A 19,324-nucleotide genomic window follows, 5' to 3' on the forward strand; every position below is an offset into this window, starting at 1 on the left:
ATGGCGGTAATGCACACAGGATGCAAACTGCCAGAAAACTCAATAGAAGAAGAAGAAGAAGATCCTACTGTCGCGAGGGAGGCTTCTTCCCATGGCACCAGGAGTTATGGCTATTCTAGCACTGATGTATGTGTCCCCCTGGTTGGACGCGAGGCTTCATTGATTGCAGGAACTCAGAGGACGAAATCATGTCCCCCTCCAGCTGATTGAGGACCCCGTGTAAAGAAATAAAGGGTTAGTGTGGTTAACTGCTATTATAGGTTACCAAATTAGCTCCACCGTTAGCTTTAAAGTTACGATTAGCAAGCTAACTAATGTTACCGACCGAAAGCTAATGTTGACTTATTTCTCCTTTAAAATTGATATTTCTTATGAGTTGGATATTAAAGATTTTTTTCGTCAATTTAACCCCATAGCCAATCAGTTTTTAGCTAGCTACTAACCATTGTACTAGCTTTAGCTAACGTGCAGATCTGGATGTGATAGTTAACTTCATAAACTCTATTTATTATTTATTTAGTTAAATATATATATATATATATATATATATATATATATATATATATATATATATATATATATATATATATATATATATATATATATAATATTATTATTATTTGTATTTTTTTTTATTTTTTTGCCCTAGCAACCTAGATGTCACTTAATTGTTTTTACATACAGTAGATAGATTTAAATGGTTAATTTAGATAGTGTGGAAAAAAGTTACCTTCTTACCAACCTTCCACTTTCCTTTTTCAAAAAAAATCAGACTTGGCTTGCCATTTCCAAGTTATTTTAGTTTAGTTAGTTTCATTTTAAATTTAATAATTTAGCATTTTGTACCTTTTATTTAGAAAACCTGCGCACCATAAAAAGCAAATAGTTGTATTTGATCTGTAGCTACTCACTGAGGAGAGAATAACATTATGCAGAAATGTAAAAAGCATAGAGGAAACAAAGGGAAGACAAGAACAGGACTTCATTGCCATGGATATCACAGTATTTACCAGTATTGCAAGATTTTGTATTGTTATTCTCCAGCCCTAATACTAGACATTTTAATACTGCAAGTATAGTAACTGTGATCAAACCTGTGGACATAGTGGTTACTTGGAAGTGTTTGAACTGTGAGTGTCCTGAATATTTCTGAGTTTTTGTTCAAAATAAATGGCCAAGGTAGTCACATTACTTAAGTCTAAATAATAAGGGGTTTTCAGTGTTTTGTCAACAATAAATTATTTTCTCTGGATCATCAACAGGTTTATTTAGGAGTAAACTGTCATGTCTAATGGGACACAACTTTAGATCTAATCTTTTTTTAGTATCTGTGAAGGTTCCAAAGTCTCTCAGATTTTTAAGTGACACTGATTCCCTTTCACTTTATAAACAGTTTTAAAGTATTCACAATTTTATGGTTGGAACACCAAGTTAAATTCCTCTACTTTCCCCTCCATTAAAAGAAATCAAAGCTGTGTTTCCAAAAGTTCTTAAACATTTTCAGAGTTATACCTTTTTATTGGTTATGTTGGGATTCTACGTTAAGGGTAGTAGGTGGGACAGATAATCAGATGTGTTTAAATTATTGACCATTTTGGCTTCATGTTGGGAGCCTTCCTCCCTCAGTTAATGGTCTAACACCCTAAAAAACTGAGGAGGAGTTAACTGCACCACATTTGCTGAACTGTTTTTAACCTACAATGAGAAACCCCACAAAGCTGCACGTTTAAAACTGGTTCTTTGTCAGGTCTTTACTCGATTTTCTGTTTATTTTAGAAGAATGCTGCTTCTCTGCAGAGCAGGTGGAGTTTTAGAGCTTGCATATTTGGTTTAATCCTCCTTAAATCAAGTTCCCTCATCTTTCTCCCTCTCTTAAGCTGCACTGCATCCTGTCCTATTGAACTCAAATGCTTTGTCTTGTGTATTCATGCTTTTATATGCTAGATTGTGGTCAAAGCTTTAGCAGTTGATGGAGCTCGACATGCTAAAAGTAACACAGAGCATCATTATTACTAAATGGGGAGAACTGATAGCAGCTGATATCATCAGAAAGTTATTCTCACCCCATTATTTCTGATAGCATGCAGGCCTTCCCTTACTTTAAAATGTCACAGATTGAAACGTTCTCAAAGGTGAAAAAAGCTTTAAAAGATCTCAAGAAAGCCTGAAGATTTATTTATTAAGATGATTGAAAATACCACACATATTTATCTTAACCCTCCTGTCGTCCTTGGGGTCAATTTGACCCCATTCAATGTTTATCATTCAAAAAATATTAGTTAACTTTTTTTTTTTTGCTTCATATTTCATGACTTTTCCTAATTAGATGGGGACAACTGGTAAAGCATAAAATTTTTGTGATGTTATTTTTTTAATGTGCTGAATACATATTACACGCATTGGTTGTCCTCTGGGGTCAATTTGACCCCAAGCTGTTTTAGCTGCTAAAACTTGTCAGTGACCTAACATGACAACACCTGCAGGTGCAGAGTTGATACATTTTAGTTGATACATTTGAACTGAGACATCTGGGGATCTGTGTGACCTTCTGAACTCACACCTGCCAAAGTAGAACTGATTTTTCCCGCCTTGTGAAGGGCGGGTTATTCCTACAACGCCATTGGTAGTTCATGCCAAATCAGGGAGGAGCAAACATAAGCTTGCACTACAGTCCTCTATCCAAATCATTCCTCACTGTGCTCTGAGTATACTGCAATCTGCACACTCTCTCTTTGAAAATGTCTTCTGGAAAAGGTTTACTGTCAAAGAGGTTTTGGAGCAGCTCTTTGACAGTGAAAGTGACTTAGAGGAGACTGTCTCTGAGACTGAGGATTGTGTTGAGGAGGACCCTGATTTTGAGGAATTCTCATCTGATGAGAATGAGAGTGTTGACCCTCCTGTTGTCCCTCAACCACCAGCAGACACAATTTCATCCAAAAATGGAAAAATAATATGGTCCCTTTCCCCACTGAAACAGCAGGGTAGACATAGCGCAAGTAATATAATCAAAATGGTTCCAGGACCCACCAGATATGCAGTCAGCCATGTTGATGACGTCATCATTCGAGCTCTTCATAACACCATCAATCAAAAATATTGTGCTTGGGATGACAAATTTAGAGGGAAAGCGTGTTTATGGGGACAGTTGGAAAGACTTGGATCTAGTTGATTTGGAAGCCTACATTGGCTTGCTAATTTTGGCAGGACTTTATAAGTCAAAAGGTGAAGCAACAGCAAGTCTTTGGAATGCTGAGACTGGAAGGGCAATATTTCCAGCCACCATGTTGTTTCTCTCTAAAAACTGTTCCATGTTCTAACTACTACGTGACATGTTCTCATTATCCATTTTCTGTCACACAAATGAATAAAAAAAAACAACAAAAAAAAAACAGAAAAAACAACCAAAAAAAATCATAAAAAAACAAAAACAAACAAAAAAACTCTATAACTCTGCCATTGCCGGTCCCAAGCCCGGATAACAAAAGAGGAGGGGTGAGTAAGATCCTACAGTAACTAGCAACAAATATATTACAACAAAATAGATAAAAATAAGTAAATAAATATGTTTATGAGAGGAAAGGGGGAGTCACCAACATTAATCAATATGGTTCATTTGGTAAGAGTCATGAATGTGCTCAGAGTCATGAATGTGCTCAAAACCTGTAAATTTGAGAAGATTTGTATAAAAAAATCAAAATAAACTCATTTTCATTTAAAGGTTTGGCCTGATGGTGGCGCTAGAGGGAAGGTCAACTCACTGATTTTCAAGGGGTTATTTATGTATTCAACAAATAAACAAAGTGCCTGTCACAAAAACTTGGTCAACAATATTCTGTAAATCATTTTCTGGAGGTAAATATCCCTGGGGTCAAATTGACCCCAAGGACCAAATTTGTTACTATATTTGAGGACGATAGGAGGGTTAAGAAAGACCACATAGGGTGCTTTGAAAAAAAAAAGAAGCCTGTTTTGTGCTAAAAAAAAAAAAAAAAAAAAAAAAAAAAATCAAACATGTATCTGAAACAAATTTAGCAAAATCTTGCCCTTCTCTGGCTTTCAGAAAGACGTTTGATCTTTCTGCTGAACACATTTCTGCAGTATATTCTCCTTCTTAGTTGATGTGTGTTTGTTCTTCTGCAGTTTGGATATGTTGCACCACATGGAGGGGGATTCAGCAGATGATGACCTGGAAGAGGTAATGAACGAGCCCCTCCACACATCGGATTCCCACCAGTCGAAACCCAGAACCAGCAGCATCTCAGAGACTGAATTCTCATGTCACTGTTGCTACAACGTCTTGGTCAACCCCACCACCTTGACCTGTGGCCATAACTTCTGCCGCCACTGTTTGGCACAGTGGTGGGAGTCTTCACACAAGACTGAATGCCCAGAGTGTCGAGAGAAATGGGAAGGCTTCCCTAAAATCAACATAATGCTAAGGTATGCTTTTAACCACTGCTTCACATCTGGGGACTGTTTGCTTTTTAAGTTAAGTTATAGGAATATGAATAAATTTAAACTAAATCCAAGAATATTGTGAAACACAACATTAATGTTCAGGATGTTTGTCTGTTTTTATAGTTGCAGTGGTATCGAATTATTTAAATTTAGTTGTATGCTTTGAGGGTAAAAAATATGAGAACAACTTGGGTAAGGTAGCAACACCCATCCCCAAATAGCTGCTCTATCCTGAATAAAATAATCAGTTGCTGAATAAACAAGGGCTACTTTTGCAGAATTTTCACTGAAAGAACTGTAGGATTTTTTTTATTTTTTCAACTGAAAAGCAGCTTTCCTCTGATTTCATAGACCAGAAATATCACCGGACAGATTAAGCTTTGACAGTTTCTTGAGAAAGTTAAAGGAATCTGCATGCAGCCTGCAGGCTATACAGGATTGAGCAAGCAGGTTAACATCACACAGACAGGAATTTTGGGGGCAACGAGATGAATCCACAGAGAAGAAGTCAGTTTGAACTGAGACTGAGACTGAGCTGAAACAAAGCTTTTTTTTTTTTTTTTTCTTTTTTTTTTCTGTTAAACGGTGTCCTGTCTGGCAATGTGGCAATAAGAATAATTGCCTTGATGCCAATAAGAGCCCAACAGATTTTACTATCACAAGTACAAGGGTACTGCTATCGCCATAGTGTTCCGCTTGATTCATGCATATAAATAGCTTTATTTTAATTAATGCAGGGAGTATGACGGATTATATGGACACTGCATTGGGAAAGTAGAACAGGAAAGGAAAAACAAGAAAAAGAAGAAAAGATGAAAGAAAGAGGAGATAAAAGGGAGATAACGATAAAACATCTTCAGTCTGCTTCATCACCTGCAAAGAAATGTAAAAAAAAAAAAAGCAGCAAAACCAACGGACATGGTACAAGAGATTCAATTAAGTAACACCTTGATACTAACGCTGAAGTATAAGTAGTATTATTTAATCTGACATTTATACTGTGGTAGCTGAAGATTAGAATATGGGCTTTCTGTATGGAAGTGAATCTCTGAGTACCTGGAACCAAGCACCTGTAGTTGTTTGTTAGAGTGCACTTGTGCATGTAAAGTTTATCCAAAGAAAAAATGGAAACAAAGATTTTTAAGTGACACAGACCCTGTTTATAAATTGAAAAAAAAAAAAAGATATATTTTTTTTAATTAGGACAAAGCATTTGTGCACAACAGTAGTGATTTTTTTAATATAAATAATATATATATATATATATATATATATATATATATATATATATATATATATATATATATATATATATATATATATATATATATATATATATTAGTGCTGTCAATCGATTAAATTTTTTAATCGCGATTAATCGCATCAATGCCTGAGTTAACTCGCGATTAATCGCATTTTAATCGCACATTTTTTTTCTGATTGAAAATCATTTAAATACTCTCGATGACATACAAAAAAATACATACAGGCTAGGTTTGTGCCAATGTTCTTTTTTTAAAATGAAAACAGGTCACAGATACTGATTTATGCCATAGAAACATATGGCAAGAAGATGGGGAGGCATGTAGCAAAAAATAACAAATATGTAGGCAAAAAAAAGGCCCTGAAAACAGGCTGATGTAAAAGACAGTCTTTACAGTTAATACAGTCTTTTGAACAAAGACAAGCATTTTACCCTACTGCTATAAAATTTAGTAGAGTTAACATTAGATGTTAATTAACCAAGGTAATAATGAACAATTTTCAATCAATACATCAAAATCAATAGACCGACATCACTAGATGAAGGTAGTCTATGCTCTCTAGAAAGTTACTTTTCAGCCTCTTAACAAAAATGAGAACACACACACACCCACCCACCCACACACAGACACACCCACCCACACACACACACACGCGATACCGACCTGTTGCGTACAGAGACGGCAAGAGTGCTGCTACGAGATTCCATTTCACCTCAGTAATCAGTTTTCTCAGCGTATTTCAGGTTGCTACTAGTTACCAGACACTCAACTTGTTTGTTGGTGGTGGGGCTTAAAGAAAAGGCACTAGCGTCACCCAGTGTATGAGCGTCTTTTTCCCTTGAGGAGCTCCGCTCTTGAAGCCTATGAGAAATGCATACACTGGGGGAAAATAGCCCCGCCTTCCCGCAGGCTGCAGCGGGATGTACTTGGAAAAATTGTACCATAAAACCACATAGCGTTAATCTCACGTTAAAAAAATTATCGCCGTTAAAATGGCCTTGCGTTAACGCGTTAATAACGCGATAATTTTGACAGCACTAATATATATATATATATATATATATGCTGTTTGATTAATTCAGAGTTCAGCATCAACAGGTCCTGTTCCTTAAACTAGGACCATCCTCTAGAAGTAAAATGCTCTAATAAGTCAGTTACATTGTTTAAGAAGACTTGAGTTAAGAGTTGAAATCATTATAAACTGTTCTGGGTGAAAGTATTAGTTAAGTAGCCAAGGGAAGGAGCTCCACTTGGGTCTGCTGACAAAGTTCTCCAAATACTCTCGATTGTGAGAACATCTCTTTTCTAAAACCCTCATAAGTAGACTCGGTTTGAAACTGGCACCCCTTTTTTATTTTTTATTTCTCAGCTCTACAAATTCTTTAGTTGCTGTATGTTCTAAGTCTTTGATGCCGAGAAATAAATCCAATCAGGACTTTGGTTAACTTTTAAATAGTAATCCATGCAAATTAGTTTCCCAGAAATACAAAAACAATATGACACACAGGTTATTCTGTTCAAATTAATTTGCCCCTTTCAGCATTTTAAACTGGAACTATGATAAACAAGAATGGACAAGTATGTTTTTTTTTTTTTTTTTTTTTTTTTTTTTTTGCTACCACAGGCAGCATTAGATGGATGATAAAGTATTGTATAAATACCCAACTGTCTTTAAGACGTTCAACAAATATGTTTTTAATCACTTGATTGAATTAATTCAATGTTTTAAAGATGGGATTTTTTTTCCCTTTAAGAATGAATGTTATCTCAAAAGGTTTTCTGTAACTGGTTTAGTGAGTTGGCAGATACCAAAAGTACAACATTAGAACTAAACCAACACAGTCAACATGCTTCCTGGTTTTACTTTGCTTTTACATTTCACAAAAATATGTTTTTATTATCTTTTCTTTTCAGAGATGCGACTGAGAAGATTTTCAGTGAGACTGTGGAGAAAAGAAGGGAGGAAATAAAGGCTAATCCCAAAATCTCTAGAAGCCTGTTGGCCTTTCAGAGGTACTATCTGTTCTTTCTACACAGATTTCTTTTATCTTGTGTCAAAACTGTAGACGGGCAGAGTCAAATGATTTCTCTCTCCACTGTAGAGGCTCAACGTTTTATTTTCAGGCTGATTTAACACGATCAGTAATAATGCTGTAATGTTTTAAACCTGTGCCTTCTAACTGTTCACACCTAAAAATATCCCCTGCAATAAAAGTGTTTAGTTGAATTTAATGGTGTTCTAGTTGTAGTTTTTACCTCATTCAGTCCTTAATTCATCCACTTCTTGTGGCTCTAATTTCATTTGGTACTGTAAATCCTCCCAATGTTAAAACTTTAAAATCAAAATTCATTTGTATCTAAAGTAGAAACTTTTTCTCGTTGCTTGTTTTTTATTGTTATTTTAGGTATGGGGACAAGCTGGGTCGATCCAAGACGGTCCAGAACAAAGGAGCGGGTTTCTTCTTCTCTGGAGTCTTAACTGCGCTCACATGTGTGGCTGTGAGTACCAGTCAGAGAAAAAGATTATTTTTCTTTAAGGTGGCGACGAGCAGAGCATGGGGGCTTTAGTCATGTTTTCCTTTTTTTCTAATATTTTTATGATAGGTTATCCATAAATATGATGTTGCCTGATGTGTTTTATTTCCCTCTGATTTACAACATTACCTTCTTAAAAAGTTTGGTCATTCCTGTGCATGTTTGTATTTCCCTACAGTCATGGTTCCAATCCAGAGTAGCACATTAGCACATAATTGTTGGAACGTTATCACAGCAGTAGCTCAAAGGGTAGCAGTGTTTTTTTTCATCGTATTTATTTGATTTTTTGCTGACAAAAGAACATGTTTATTTTGCTTATGTGGCACTTAGGAGCAATGTCTTTGTGTGCCTTTTGCTACGTGGCAGTAAATTTACGTTTGTATATTTGACTATTCCCCAGCACCCTGTAAATAAAGGCCAGTGTAAACATATGACCTCACACAGGTCGGATTTTGCCAGCTCACTTAAAGATAGCTCAGATTTAATATGTGTGAAGAGTTTCTTTCTTGCTTTCTTGCTTGCTTTCTTGCTTGCTTGCTTGTTTGTCATCTGGTACTTTAAGATCTAAGATGAGAGAAGCCGGATGTGTGAAGCTGGGTCATCTGATGAAGTTATCTGTGTACAACCTAACTGAGCGTCTTGATGTGCGATCCAACAGGCTTTTGTTAAGGATGAAAGAAGAAGCCTGTGCTTCTCTGCCAGACCATGTCAGAGCCTTTGCTGCTGATAATACTCGTTTTAACCAATGGGATGATGAGTATGAATATGAGTTTCCATCAATTAGTGTCTCTCCTGCAGTGGATCAAAGGCGTTTTGAGCCAGAAAGGCTATTGTCCTTCCAAGTTTCACCACTAGGTCATTTTAAAGGCTTGGGGAAGAAGGCCTTGCACATTAGTTGTGTGAAGGTTCTGAACTTACATTCGCTGGCAGAAGTGAGAGTGTCAAGGTGGACTGAGTTTTTTGGCACCAGCTCTACCCCAAGAGGCTGTTGGCGGTCCCTGTACAAACCCCCGAATGAAAAATGGGTGGGTGACCTCCAGTGGAGGACTGTACATGGGGCAAAAGCTACAAACCGGTATCTGGCACACCTTAATCCTGGTGCTAGTGCTAACTGTCCTTTTTGTTTACAGGAGGAAACGTTGCATCATATTTTTGTTGAATGTTTAAAATTGAATCCTCTTTTTGTTTTTTGGATCGTTTGTTTAGTGGTTTTGGTGTTCAGTCCTCCAGCTGTATTTTTTATTTATGGTCCTAGGTATTGTGCAAAGAAGAGATCTGTTCATGTGCTGTTAAATTTCATTTCTGGAACGGCAAAACTAGCAATATGGATATCAAGAAAGAACAAAATTAATGGTGGTCAAACGGGAGATGCTTGTGTGTTATTTAAGAGACTGGTCATTGCTCGTGTTCGAGTAGAATTTGAGTTTTTTTTAAATTGACAAAGAGTATAAATGTTTTAGTAATTAGTAAGTGGGGCGTTAATGGTGCTCTATGCTTAGTAGATGAAGAAACTTTAGTTTTTGCTTTTTTATTTTATTAACTTTGTTTTGTTTTATTAATTGCTGGATTGTGTAATAAAGGCAATTTTAAACTCAAACTCTTTCTTTCACAGCTTTGTGTTGCTGCATCAAAACTTGCATATTTGTCCAACGTTTTTTTTTTTTTTTTTTTTTTTTTTTATTCTTCTCATCGGGCAAATCCACTTATTTAGAAAAGTGGGACTTTAAAGGGAATAACTGTGGTGATAAAGTTGAATGATTTAGGAAAATGAAAAAAAACAGCGTACAAAGATTTTAGTTTGGATCGTAAAGCTAATGAATACAGTTGAATATATTGTTGTAATATCCTGCTGTGTCCAGGTGGTGGTGCTGGTGTACCACTGGGGCAGTGGAGTGGTGGAACACCAGGACTTGTTGATAACAAAGCCAGTGTCTCACTGGACTCCAGAAGAAGTTGTGTCCTGGCTGGAACAGCTGGGTCCGTGGACAGAGAGCTACAGAGAACCCTTCCAGCTGGAGAACGTTAATGGAAGGTCGTTTCATTGGACTGATTTATCTGTATTTTGCTGTTAATTCTTATTACTTTGGTGTCATGATTAAAGCAAATGCCTTTCATCCCAAACTGCTGAAGGGTGTAGGGTGGCCCCTGCAGCCAAATGCTAACTCATGGTTTTAGCTTCTGTCGTGCCAGTTTTTCATTGTTATGGTGTCAAATGCTGTGTTTCAGGTTACTGTTGATGCTGGGAGACGAAGAGCTGTTAAAACCTCCATTCAGCATAGAGAATCAGACACACAGACGAGCTGTTTTGGCAGAATTGGATCGAGTTAAAACGCTGGGGGTCAAACCTCCACAGAACCTCTGGGAATACAAAGTAAGCACAACATCCAACCAACAAGCGGTGTTTAGCAATTTTCTCACTTGACATTACATTAGACTTAAGCTTTTCTTGACCTATTTACAGGGTTGCCGCGGGTCCTTAAAAAGTCTTAAAAGGCATTGAATTCTTCAAAATAAAATTAAGGCCTTAATTAGTATTAAAATGTCTTAAATCAGTCTTTCGTAGGTCTTAATTTTTAAAACATCATAAGTAGGATTATTTTTATTATGATTTATTTTTGTAATCTAAATAAAACGTTAAAATTGACAATTTTTTTTTCTTTTTATAAAAAAATAAAATAAAAATGGCTCGCCATTATTGCTTCCGTCCCAATAGCGGAACCAATAAAAGCGTTGTTGCGGCCGGGACATTTGGGTGATGCCCCATTAACTTTTTTGTCTAGAAATTATGAGCAAGTGTAAATGTAACCAAAATTGCCTATCCAGCCAAGAGTTTTCTCCATGGCTAAAACCAGGGAATATACATGAGGCACAGTGTATTTTCTGCAAGAAGCGATTCAAGCTCGGAACGATGGGAATTAAGGCAGTGGAGTTGCACATGCGAAACACGAAACACAAAGCGTCAAAATCAAGTTACCGAGAAACAGCCGGTATTTCTCAGTTTTGTTCCACTCTTGTCTCTGCAACGCTTCCACTTATCACCAAATCAAACATACTAAGAGAACGATACAAAGAAAAATAGCTGCTAAAAAGACTTAGCACTGGTTATGTTGTGGCTTTTAAACTGATTAATTTTTTCCCTGCTAAAACAAAGTTTGTGAATTCAGTTAAATATTTGTTAAAATATATCTGTCATTTGTGTGTTTTTAGCTTTCTTCCTGTATGGGAAGCTTTTCAAAATCTGAAACATTAGTGCAGTGGTTTATGTTAAAATAAACCTTTGGGTTAAGTTGTCGCAAGCGGGTTTTTCTTGTGTTTCTTGTGAATTTGGTCTTAAATTTTTATTGCAAGTGGCATTAAAAAGTCTTGAATTTAACTTGACTTATGCTGTAGGAACCCTGTATTTAGCCAAAATGACAAATATTATATATAAAACTATAATAATTTGACAGAGGTGCCTTTTAAACTGTGTGACTTCAGTCTAATATCTTGGGAATTCCTCCATAAGTTTCCCATCACAGTTTAATGATATCCTGGATCATTTCTCCTTACTGAAGTGGTGTAACTGAGACAGCAGGATGCATTGCTCCCACACACAGTGTCAACTTTTTTTATCCTTAAGTCACTCTGGGTCAAAAATATCGTTCATATGGTCGAAACATTTGGATTTTGATTTGTCCTGCGCCTTGTTGTGCTTGTTTAAACTTCCTCATAATATAGTTTGACTGGTTCAGGAAACATGTACTGTACTGATTTTACTGCTAAATAATCCTAATGTTTTATCTTTGTAGTTAAAGTATTTTATTTTAAAACATGAGGCAAGATAAACTTTTTATTTAAAATCCATACAAATGATACCAAACTGTTCTTTTTTTACTTTTTTGTCTGTATTTCTGCCAATAAAGAAACTAAACACACACAAAAAGGACAACAGGGATAATGCTAGGCTAACTGGACCATCAAGCCAAGAGGAAAAAGACTTTATGACACTATAGTGTTTATCAAACTGTTTGTTAGCGGTTATACCCCACTCACTGGTTTCAGTTTGTGCTTATTCAAACTGCTGATGAGCATTACATCTGTAAAAAAAGAAATATCAAAGACTTACAGAATGAACTAAATATATGGCGGCATTCTTGGCAGCAGCAAGGAGCTCTAGGATAAATTTACAGCTTGATTTAGTAGCTATTTTCAAATTTCTCCTTAATATCACTGAATGAGACAGTGCTTTTTTAGACGTCTTGAAATACATCTACAGTTATGCCTCCACTTAACTCAGGTGTTGTGAAGGAGAAGCATAGAAACGCTGACATCTTTATATCGGCTTCACAAAATGTTTGAAGGCAAGGTAATCTTTTATAGTAAAGTAATGAAAAATCTCAAATTATTCTGGCTGCTAGGTACTATATAACTGACTTGTAGCAGTAAAGATGCGTTAATTTTTGCAAATATTCTCTCATGTTGTAGATTGTCAGCAGTAGAGAATGATGAGAGTGAAGTTTTCTTCTTTTCAACTACTAATATAAACTGTCCTGCTTTTTTGGTCTTTTCCAGGCGGCTAACGCAGGAAAGTCCTTGTTCCTGCTATATGCACTGAAGCGCTCTCCTCGTCTCACAATCTTTTATTTGTATTTATTTGATTATTCGGAGACATTTCTGCCCTTCCTGCACACCTGCTGTCCAGCCATCACACATATCGATAACCCTGTGGAGAGCAGATTCCTCTACGACCAGGTAACGCTACTTTCTAAGCCAGGACCAAGCAGTCAGTGACATGTTTACCTCTCATCTTTACATGCAGATGATTCTATTGGTGTAATCCAATTTTATATAACATCAGGCTACAAAATTTCAAGATTAAGATTAGTATTACCTAAGAAGTTTAATAAGTAGACTTTGTCATGGTAAATGTAGTGTGTTTTGCAAAAATTAATATTGAAATGAAGACACTGGGTCTTTCTTTCTGAGCAAAACCATAAAGAAAAAACACAAGAGAATAAAGAGTTTATATCAGACTGCAAACATTAGGGCATAAAGCAAAGGCAACTAACATGGCTACCCAAAGATACGAGCAGCAGAGAATCCCTTAAGAAAGTTAGTCCTTTCAGAACAGTCCTTCTGGTCGTTTTGCATACATATCTGTTTCAGTGGGATGGAAGTATTAAAGTGTAGAAACCTCTGCAAGAAACAGAACGGCCCTTCCTGACCTTCAAAGTGCAAACAGGCGTCTATCTCGCTTTTGAAACATCTCATTGTTCTGTTCTCAATGTCTGGTTACTCTGCATCCCTTATTGAGCAACAGGTGTAACTCTTCGTGAGGTCACTAGATCCATGCAGGAAATGTGTGTATGTGTATTTTACCCATTTAACTAACAAGAGCTGCTATCCCAAGATGTGATGTTTATTTCTCATCTTATAACCGAACATTCAGATAGATGGGCGGATAGACTTTTTGCAAACGTGTTCCATATTATAAAAAATGACACCTAAGGAAAAAGAAGAAAAGTACTAAAAGGAAACAAAAAAAGACCTTTATTTATTTAGGAGGCAGCCATACCAGTGTTTCCAACACACAGAAACATAGCATCCTGCACTACATTCAATGTTAGTCACTAGAGATGCACTGATCCAATAACTGGATCAGATATCAGCTCCCAAATCGACCAGTTAATATCAGAGCTATCAGAGATCCAATCCAGTGCACTTTACATGGAACTGTTAAGTCTTTCTTTCTGCTGCTTATTTCTTAATAGATAATATAAAATACATTTATATCTGTGTTGATTTGTTATTTTTTTTAACATGGTGTATGTAACCCGGGTGAAAAACTCTTCTTCTTCTTATGGGGTTTTATGGCGGTTGGCAAACTTGTGAAATGTGCATTACCGCTACCAACTGATATAGAGTAAAGCAAGGAAACAGGAAACAATTTACCCCAGAAACAAACAAAAAAAAAACCCTGTGTAACTTAACCCAACATAATAAATACTAAATCACATTTGCCCTTATAATTTTTATTTAACTTTAAGTCATCGTCACTCTGCCTGTTTCTGATGGTCCCATCGGTCCTCCCATCATGCTTCCAACCATCTCCCAGTTCAAATCTTTCATGTCCAGATATTTTTCTGCAGCCTTACCTGTTATGCATAATTAGCTGTGACATACATGCTGCATGTATATCAAGGCTAAAGCCTTTAATGACATGGCAAGATATATGGTTCATTAAACAGTTGAATCGGTATCGGATATCAGCAGATCCGCTCAGACCAGGGATCAGATCAGATTAGGAAAAACTGGATTCTATCATCTCTATTAGTCACAAATATAATGATCCTATTGTTAGATCTATTCAATCAACAAATAAACTTGTCCATAAAATTTCTTTTAAATAGTCATCAGTGCGCTTATATCCTGACAGTTCATTGCCACTTTTGTATCTTGGTTTTATAAAAAAAAAAAAGTCTTAGTGCCGTTTTATAAGCTAATTGCATCCTATGGAGGATGGCTTTTTCTAATATCACCATAGGTGTGCCGTGTACAGAGAGGTACAGTTTTACTTGAAAAGTTTGGTTTAATTTAATCAAAGCGGGAAACTAATGTTCGTGACAGTGTTGCCATGTAAAATGTGACACGCCATATTCCTGTTTCTGTTAGTTGGAGCCCAGCTGGCAGCAGTGGGCAGAGTTTCTGGTGAAATACCTGGTTCTTCCATACCAGCTGATTGCAGAGTTTGCATGGGACTGGTTGGCCGTCCACTACTGGACGTCCCGCTTCATCATCGTCAACGCTATGCTGCTCTCTGTCCTTGAGGCTTGCTCTCTGTGGAGGCTCTGGACGACAGCCCCAATCAGGTACTTCCAAAGATAAATCTCTCTGTGGTTTGTTTTCTGTTTTTGCAGCAGAAGAAGCTAGCATAGCAACAGTTGGGCAGAGCTGTGAAGCAAACCATCTTTATGATACTTTAATGTCAATAACTTAACCATTCTCACTGGTAATCCAAATGTAAACAATTTTCATGAGTAATTAATAACATAATTTGAATTTTATCATAGAAATTTTGTTTATTTAATAATATGCCTAATCTACCTTTTACTGTGGGCAATAAGAATCAAGCCTAAATAACTATAAACCAACATAGAATGAAAAATGAAACATAATAATCAGGTTTGTATGCATTCACTCTACTCCACGCAGAAGGGGCCTGTTATGCTGTAGTATCAGCTTCCCACAGACATGTGGATCCTATTGACCTTCTCTATGGCTTTGACACACATAGCTGGACAGGTGCTTTGGTTGTCACTTTAAAACAGGACTGGGGCAGTGGTTTCTTTGCTTTCCGCTTGCTTGTGATGTCATTGCGTCCACTACTGCATTGTATGAATGCAGTTCACAAAGGAGATCACATACAAGTCACATACAGGTGCTGGTCATAAAATTAGAATATCATGAAAAAGTAGATTGATTTCAGTAATTCCATTTAAAAAGTGAAACTTGTATATTATATTCATACATTACATACAAACTCATATATTTCAGATGTTTATTTTGTTTAATTTTGATGATTACAAATGACAACAAATGAAAATCTCAAATTCATCATATCAGAAAATTAGAATATTGTGAAAAGGTTCAAAATTGATGGCCCCTGGTGCCACACTCTAATCAGCTAATTAACTCAAACCACCTGCAAAAGCCTTTAAATGGTCTTTCAGTCTAGTTCTATAGGCTACACAATCATGGGGAAGACTGCTGACTTGACAGTTGTCCAAAAGACGACCATCGACACCTTGCACAAGGAGGGCAAGACACAAAAGGTCATCGCTAAAGAGGCTGGCTGTTCACAGAGCTCAGTGTCCAAGCACATTAATAGAGAGGCGAAGGGAAGGAAAAGATGTGGTCGAAAAAAGTGTACAAGCAAGAGAGATAACCGCACCCTGGAGAGGATTGTGAAACAAAACCCATTCAAAAATGTGGGGGAGATTCACAAAGAGTGGACTGCAGCTGGAGTGAGTGCTTCAAGAACCACCACACACAGACGTATGAAAGACATGGGTTTCTGCTGTCGCATTCCTTGTGTCAAGCCACTCTTGAACCACAGACAGCGTCAGAAGCGTCTTGCCTGGGCTAAAGAGAAACAGGACTGGACTGCTGGTGAGTGGTCCAAAGTCATGTTCTCTGATGAAAGTAAATTTTGCATTTCCTTTGGAAATCAAGGTCCCAGAGTCTGGAGGAAAAGAAGAGAGGCACTTCATCCACGTTGCTTGAAGTCCAGTGTAAAGTTTCCACAGTCAGTGATGGTTTGGGGTGCCATGTCATCTGCTGGTGTTGGTCCATTGTGTTTTCTGAGGTCCAGGGTCAACGCAGCCACATACCAGGAAGTTTTAGAGCACTTCATGCTTCCTGCAGCTGACCAACTTTTTGGAGATGCAGATTTCATTTTCCAACAGGACTTGGCACCTGCACACAGTGCCAAAGCTACCAGTACCTGGTTGAAGGACCATGGTATCCCTGTTCTTAATTGGCCAGCAAACTCTCCTGACCTTAACCCCATAGAAAATCTATGGGGTATTGTGAAGAAGAAGATGCAATACACCAGACCCAACAATTCAGAAGAGCTAAAAGCCACTATTAGAGCAACCTGGGCTATCATAACACCTGAGCAGTGCCACAGACTGATCGACTCCATGCCACGCCGCATTGCTGCAGTAATACAGGCCAAAGGAGGCCCAACTAAATACTGAGTGCTGTACATGCTCATACTTTTCATGTTCATACTTTTCAGTTGGCCAACATTTCTATAAATCCTTTGTTTTTATTGGTCTTCAGTAATATTCTAATTTTCTGATATGATGAATTTGAGATTTTCATTTGTTGTCATTTGTAATAATCAAAATTAAACAAAATAAACATCTGAAATATATGAGTTTGTATGTAATGTATGAATATAATATACAAGTTTCACTTTTTAAATGGAATTACTGAAATCAATCTACTTTTTCATGATATTCAAATTTTATGACCAGCACCTGTATATTTGGAAGCGTAATCACGCAAAAAAATCAGATTTCACAAAAAAATTCAGATCCAGAGCAGAAGTTTAACCTGGAACTACTGGTTTGCTGGTCTCATTGTGACTTCACCTGCCTTTCCTGCTGATGATGGTCAGAGAGAAGAAACGATTGTATGTCAGCCTCACTTCTGTCAGAGTGGCCTAAGGAAGCTGTGGCTACAGTGTTGCATACAATTATTACTGTGGCAGTGAATGCCTGAATTACAGTGCCCTGAATTGCTAAAGGGCTGTAAAAGTAAAAACTGTTTATCATTTATATGTTCAAAAATAGTTGCCCTGCGACAGACCGGTGACCTGTTCAGTGTGTACCCCACCCTTTGTCCATAGACTGCTGGTTATAGGTAGAAGCCCTCAGTGAAACTGATGGATAAGGGTGGATGGGTGTTTAAAATTAGGTTTTAAACATCTGCTGAGGGGAAGCAGCACATTATACAATGCTAGCTAATATTTGTGATCTCCTGTTTGCAGGTCGCTGCCTCAGAAGATGTGGAACCACCTGTGGAAGATGCTCTCTCAGGGATTCGCCTTCGCTCTCATGTGGCCTTTTATCCCGCAGTTTGTGTGCAACTGCCTTTTCTACTGGGCTCTCTACTTCAGCCCCATCATTAACATAGACCTGGTGGTGCAGCAGCTGATGCACCCTGAAACGCAGGCGCGGTAACAGACACTGCCTGAGGAATGCTGTACAGTTGACAGCAAACTCAATAAACCTCCGCCCAACTTGTTCATTTTTAGCTGTAAATTCCGATAACTGGCTTCAATTTATTTGATTTACTGTCTTCCTGTCTTTGCTACATCATACAGTGTGAGAAATTAGAGACTCCAAGCTGCCATGGGAGAAACGGCGGATCACTGCTACGATCCTGGATGTCTTCTGTGTATTAAAAACCACAATGCCTGTAGTATCCCAGTGACAATTATACACATTTAAGTCAGAACTGAGCACTGCTGGCATTGAAGAGTTATCAAGCATGCCTAATTCAGTGAATACTAAATGAATGGTCACTATAGAAGACTCAATACAAGATTCATATCTTTATAATATATTGAATTCTGTTGTCAGGGTTGTTGGGGGAAATTATAATCAAAGGATGCAACACACAGCTACTTCAAGGATCATATTTGATTTGAATTTAGAGGTACTTTGCATCTTTTTGCAATGCTGGTCCTATTGCCACAAATCTATAGAACTTGAAGAGTTTTTTGAAATTACCTTTTGTTAACGTTTCCCGTTCATATCTTAGCATTCATTCTGTTCAGATATTGAAGACTTAAAAATCAGGTGTTGACTTAAAGATCAGATGTTTTCTTTTGCTGCAAAATGTGTAAAGCTGAGTTCAAAAAATGTTTATTTTGTTATTTTTTTAAGTTGCTTTTACTGCTGATAAATACTGTTGCACATCTTTTACTATTCAGTAAAAAAATCTTTTCATTTAGTTGTTGGACCAAACCAATAAAATTTGTATTATAAATTTATTTGCACTTGAAATTCAACACTGTGACAGTTCTTATAAGTTCTTGAATGAATTAAATAAATTGTTTTTTTATGTGGAAAATACCTTCAAGAGTACAAAAATATATTTTAAAACATACACATTACCATCTACCACAACCCTGGAAAGTTGTATAACTAAGATGTATGCATAATTTAGTGTACGAAGTGCCTTAAAGGCAATTTTTCTTCTTATATTTTAAACTGATCAGACTTTATTAAAAGAATTTGTCTTTTACTTTTTTTACTTCAATTTGTATCTTTGAATCTATTTAAAATGTATTTATGTGGAATCGTTAGCATTTCATTGCTATTTTTAGGTGTGTATTTTTCAGATTTATTTATATTAAGAAAAGATTAAAACATTCAAAGATCGCATTGTCAATGTAAAATGTAATTTTGAGCGATATTTAGAATGTTGAGTTTAATGAGACTAGCGCCCCTGGTGTGTAAAGAAGGTAAATATGACAAGTGTGCGTAACTGCAACGTCACTGACGTCATAAGGT

General features: G+C 36.9%; 1 protein-coding gene across 1 annotated transcript; it reads left to right on the forward strand.

The window, feature by feature from the left end:
• The first annotated feature begins 66 nt into the window (after positions 1–66).
• Positions 67–18,881, forward strand: LOC119784683 (bifunctional apoptosis regulator-like). Its single transcript, XM_038286871.1, has 9 exons — positions 67–234; positions 4,141–4,440; positions 7,638–7,736; positions 8,129–8,222; positions 10,118–10,290; positions 10,485–10,629; positions 12,810–12,989; positions 14,910–15,106; positions 17,794–18,881. The coding sequence occupies exons 2-9, from the start codon at positions 4,148–4,150 to the stop codon at positions 17,984–17,986; spliced, it is 1,374 nt and encodes a 457-aa protein (XP_038142799.1). The 5' UTR covers positions 67–234; positions 4,141–4,147; the 3' UTR covers positions 17,987–18,881.
• Positions 18,882–19,324: the final 443 nt, after the last annotated feature.

The sequence above is a fragment of the Cyprinodon tularosa genome, unplaced genomic scaffold, assembly GCF_016077235.1.
Source record: "Cyprinodon tularosa strain WSP-4 unplaced genomic scaffold, ASM1607723v1 ctg231, whole genome shotgun sequence".
NCBI lineage: Eukaryota > Metazoa > Chordata > Actinopteri > Cyprinodontiformes > Cyprinodontidae > Cyprinodon > Cyprinodon tularosa.

What these genes read in the sequence shown, in the direction of transcription:
- LOC119784683 (XM_038286871.1), top strand. Translation starts at nt 4,148, where the DNA reads ATGTTGCACCACATGGAGGGGGATTCAGCAGATGATGACCTGGAAGAG. An exon ending in AGAACCTCTGGGAATACAAA is followed by an intron (nt 10,630 to 12,809) that starts GTAAGCACAACA and finishes GGTCTTTTCCAG; the next exon opens with GCGGCTAACGCAGGAAAGTC. An exon ending in GCAGATTCCTCTACGACCAG is followed by an intron (nt 12,990 to 14,909) that starts GTAACGCTACTT and finishes TGTTTCTGTTAG; the next exon opens with TTGGAGCCCAGCTGGCAGCA.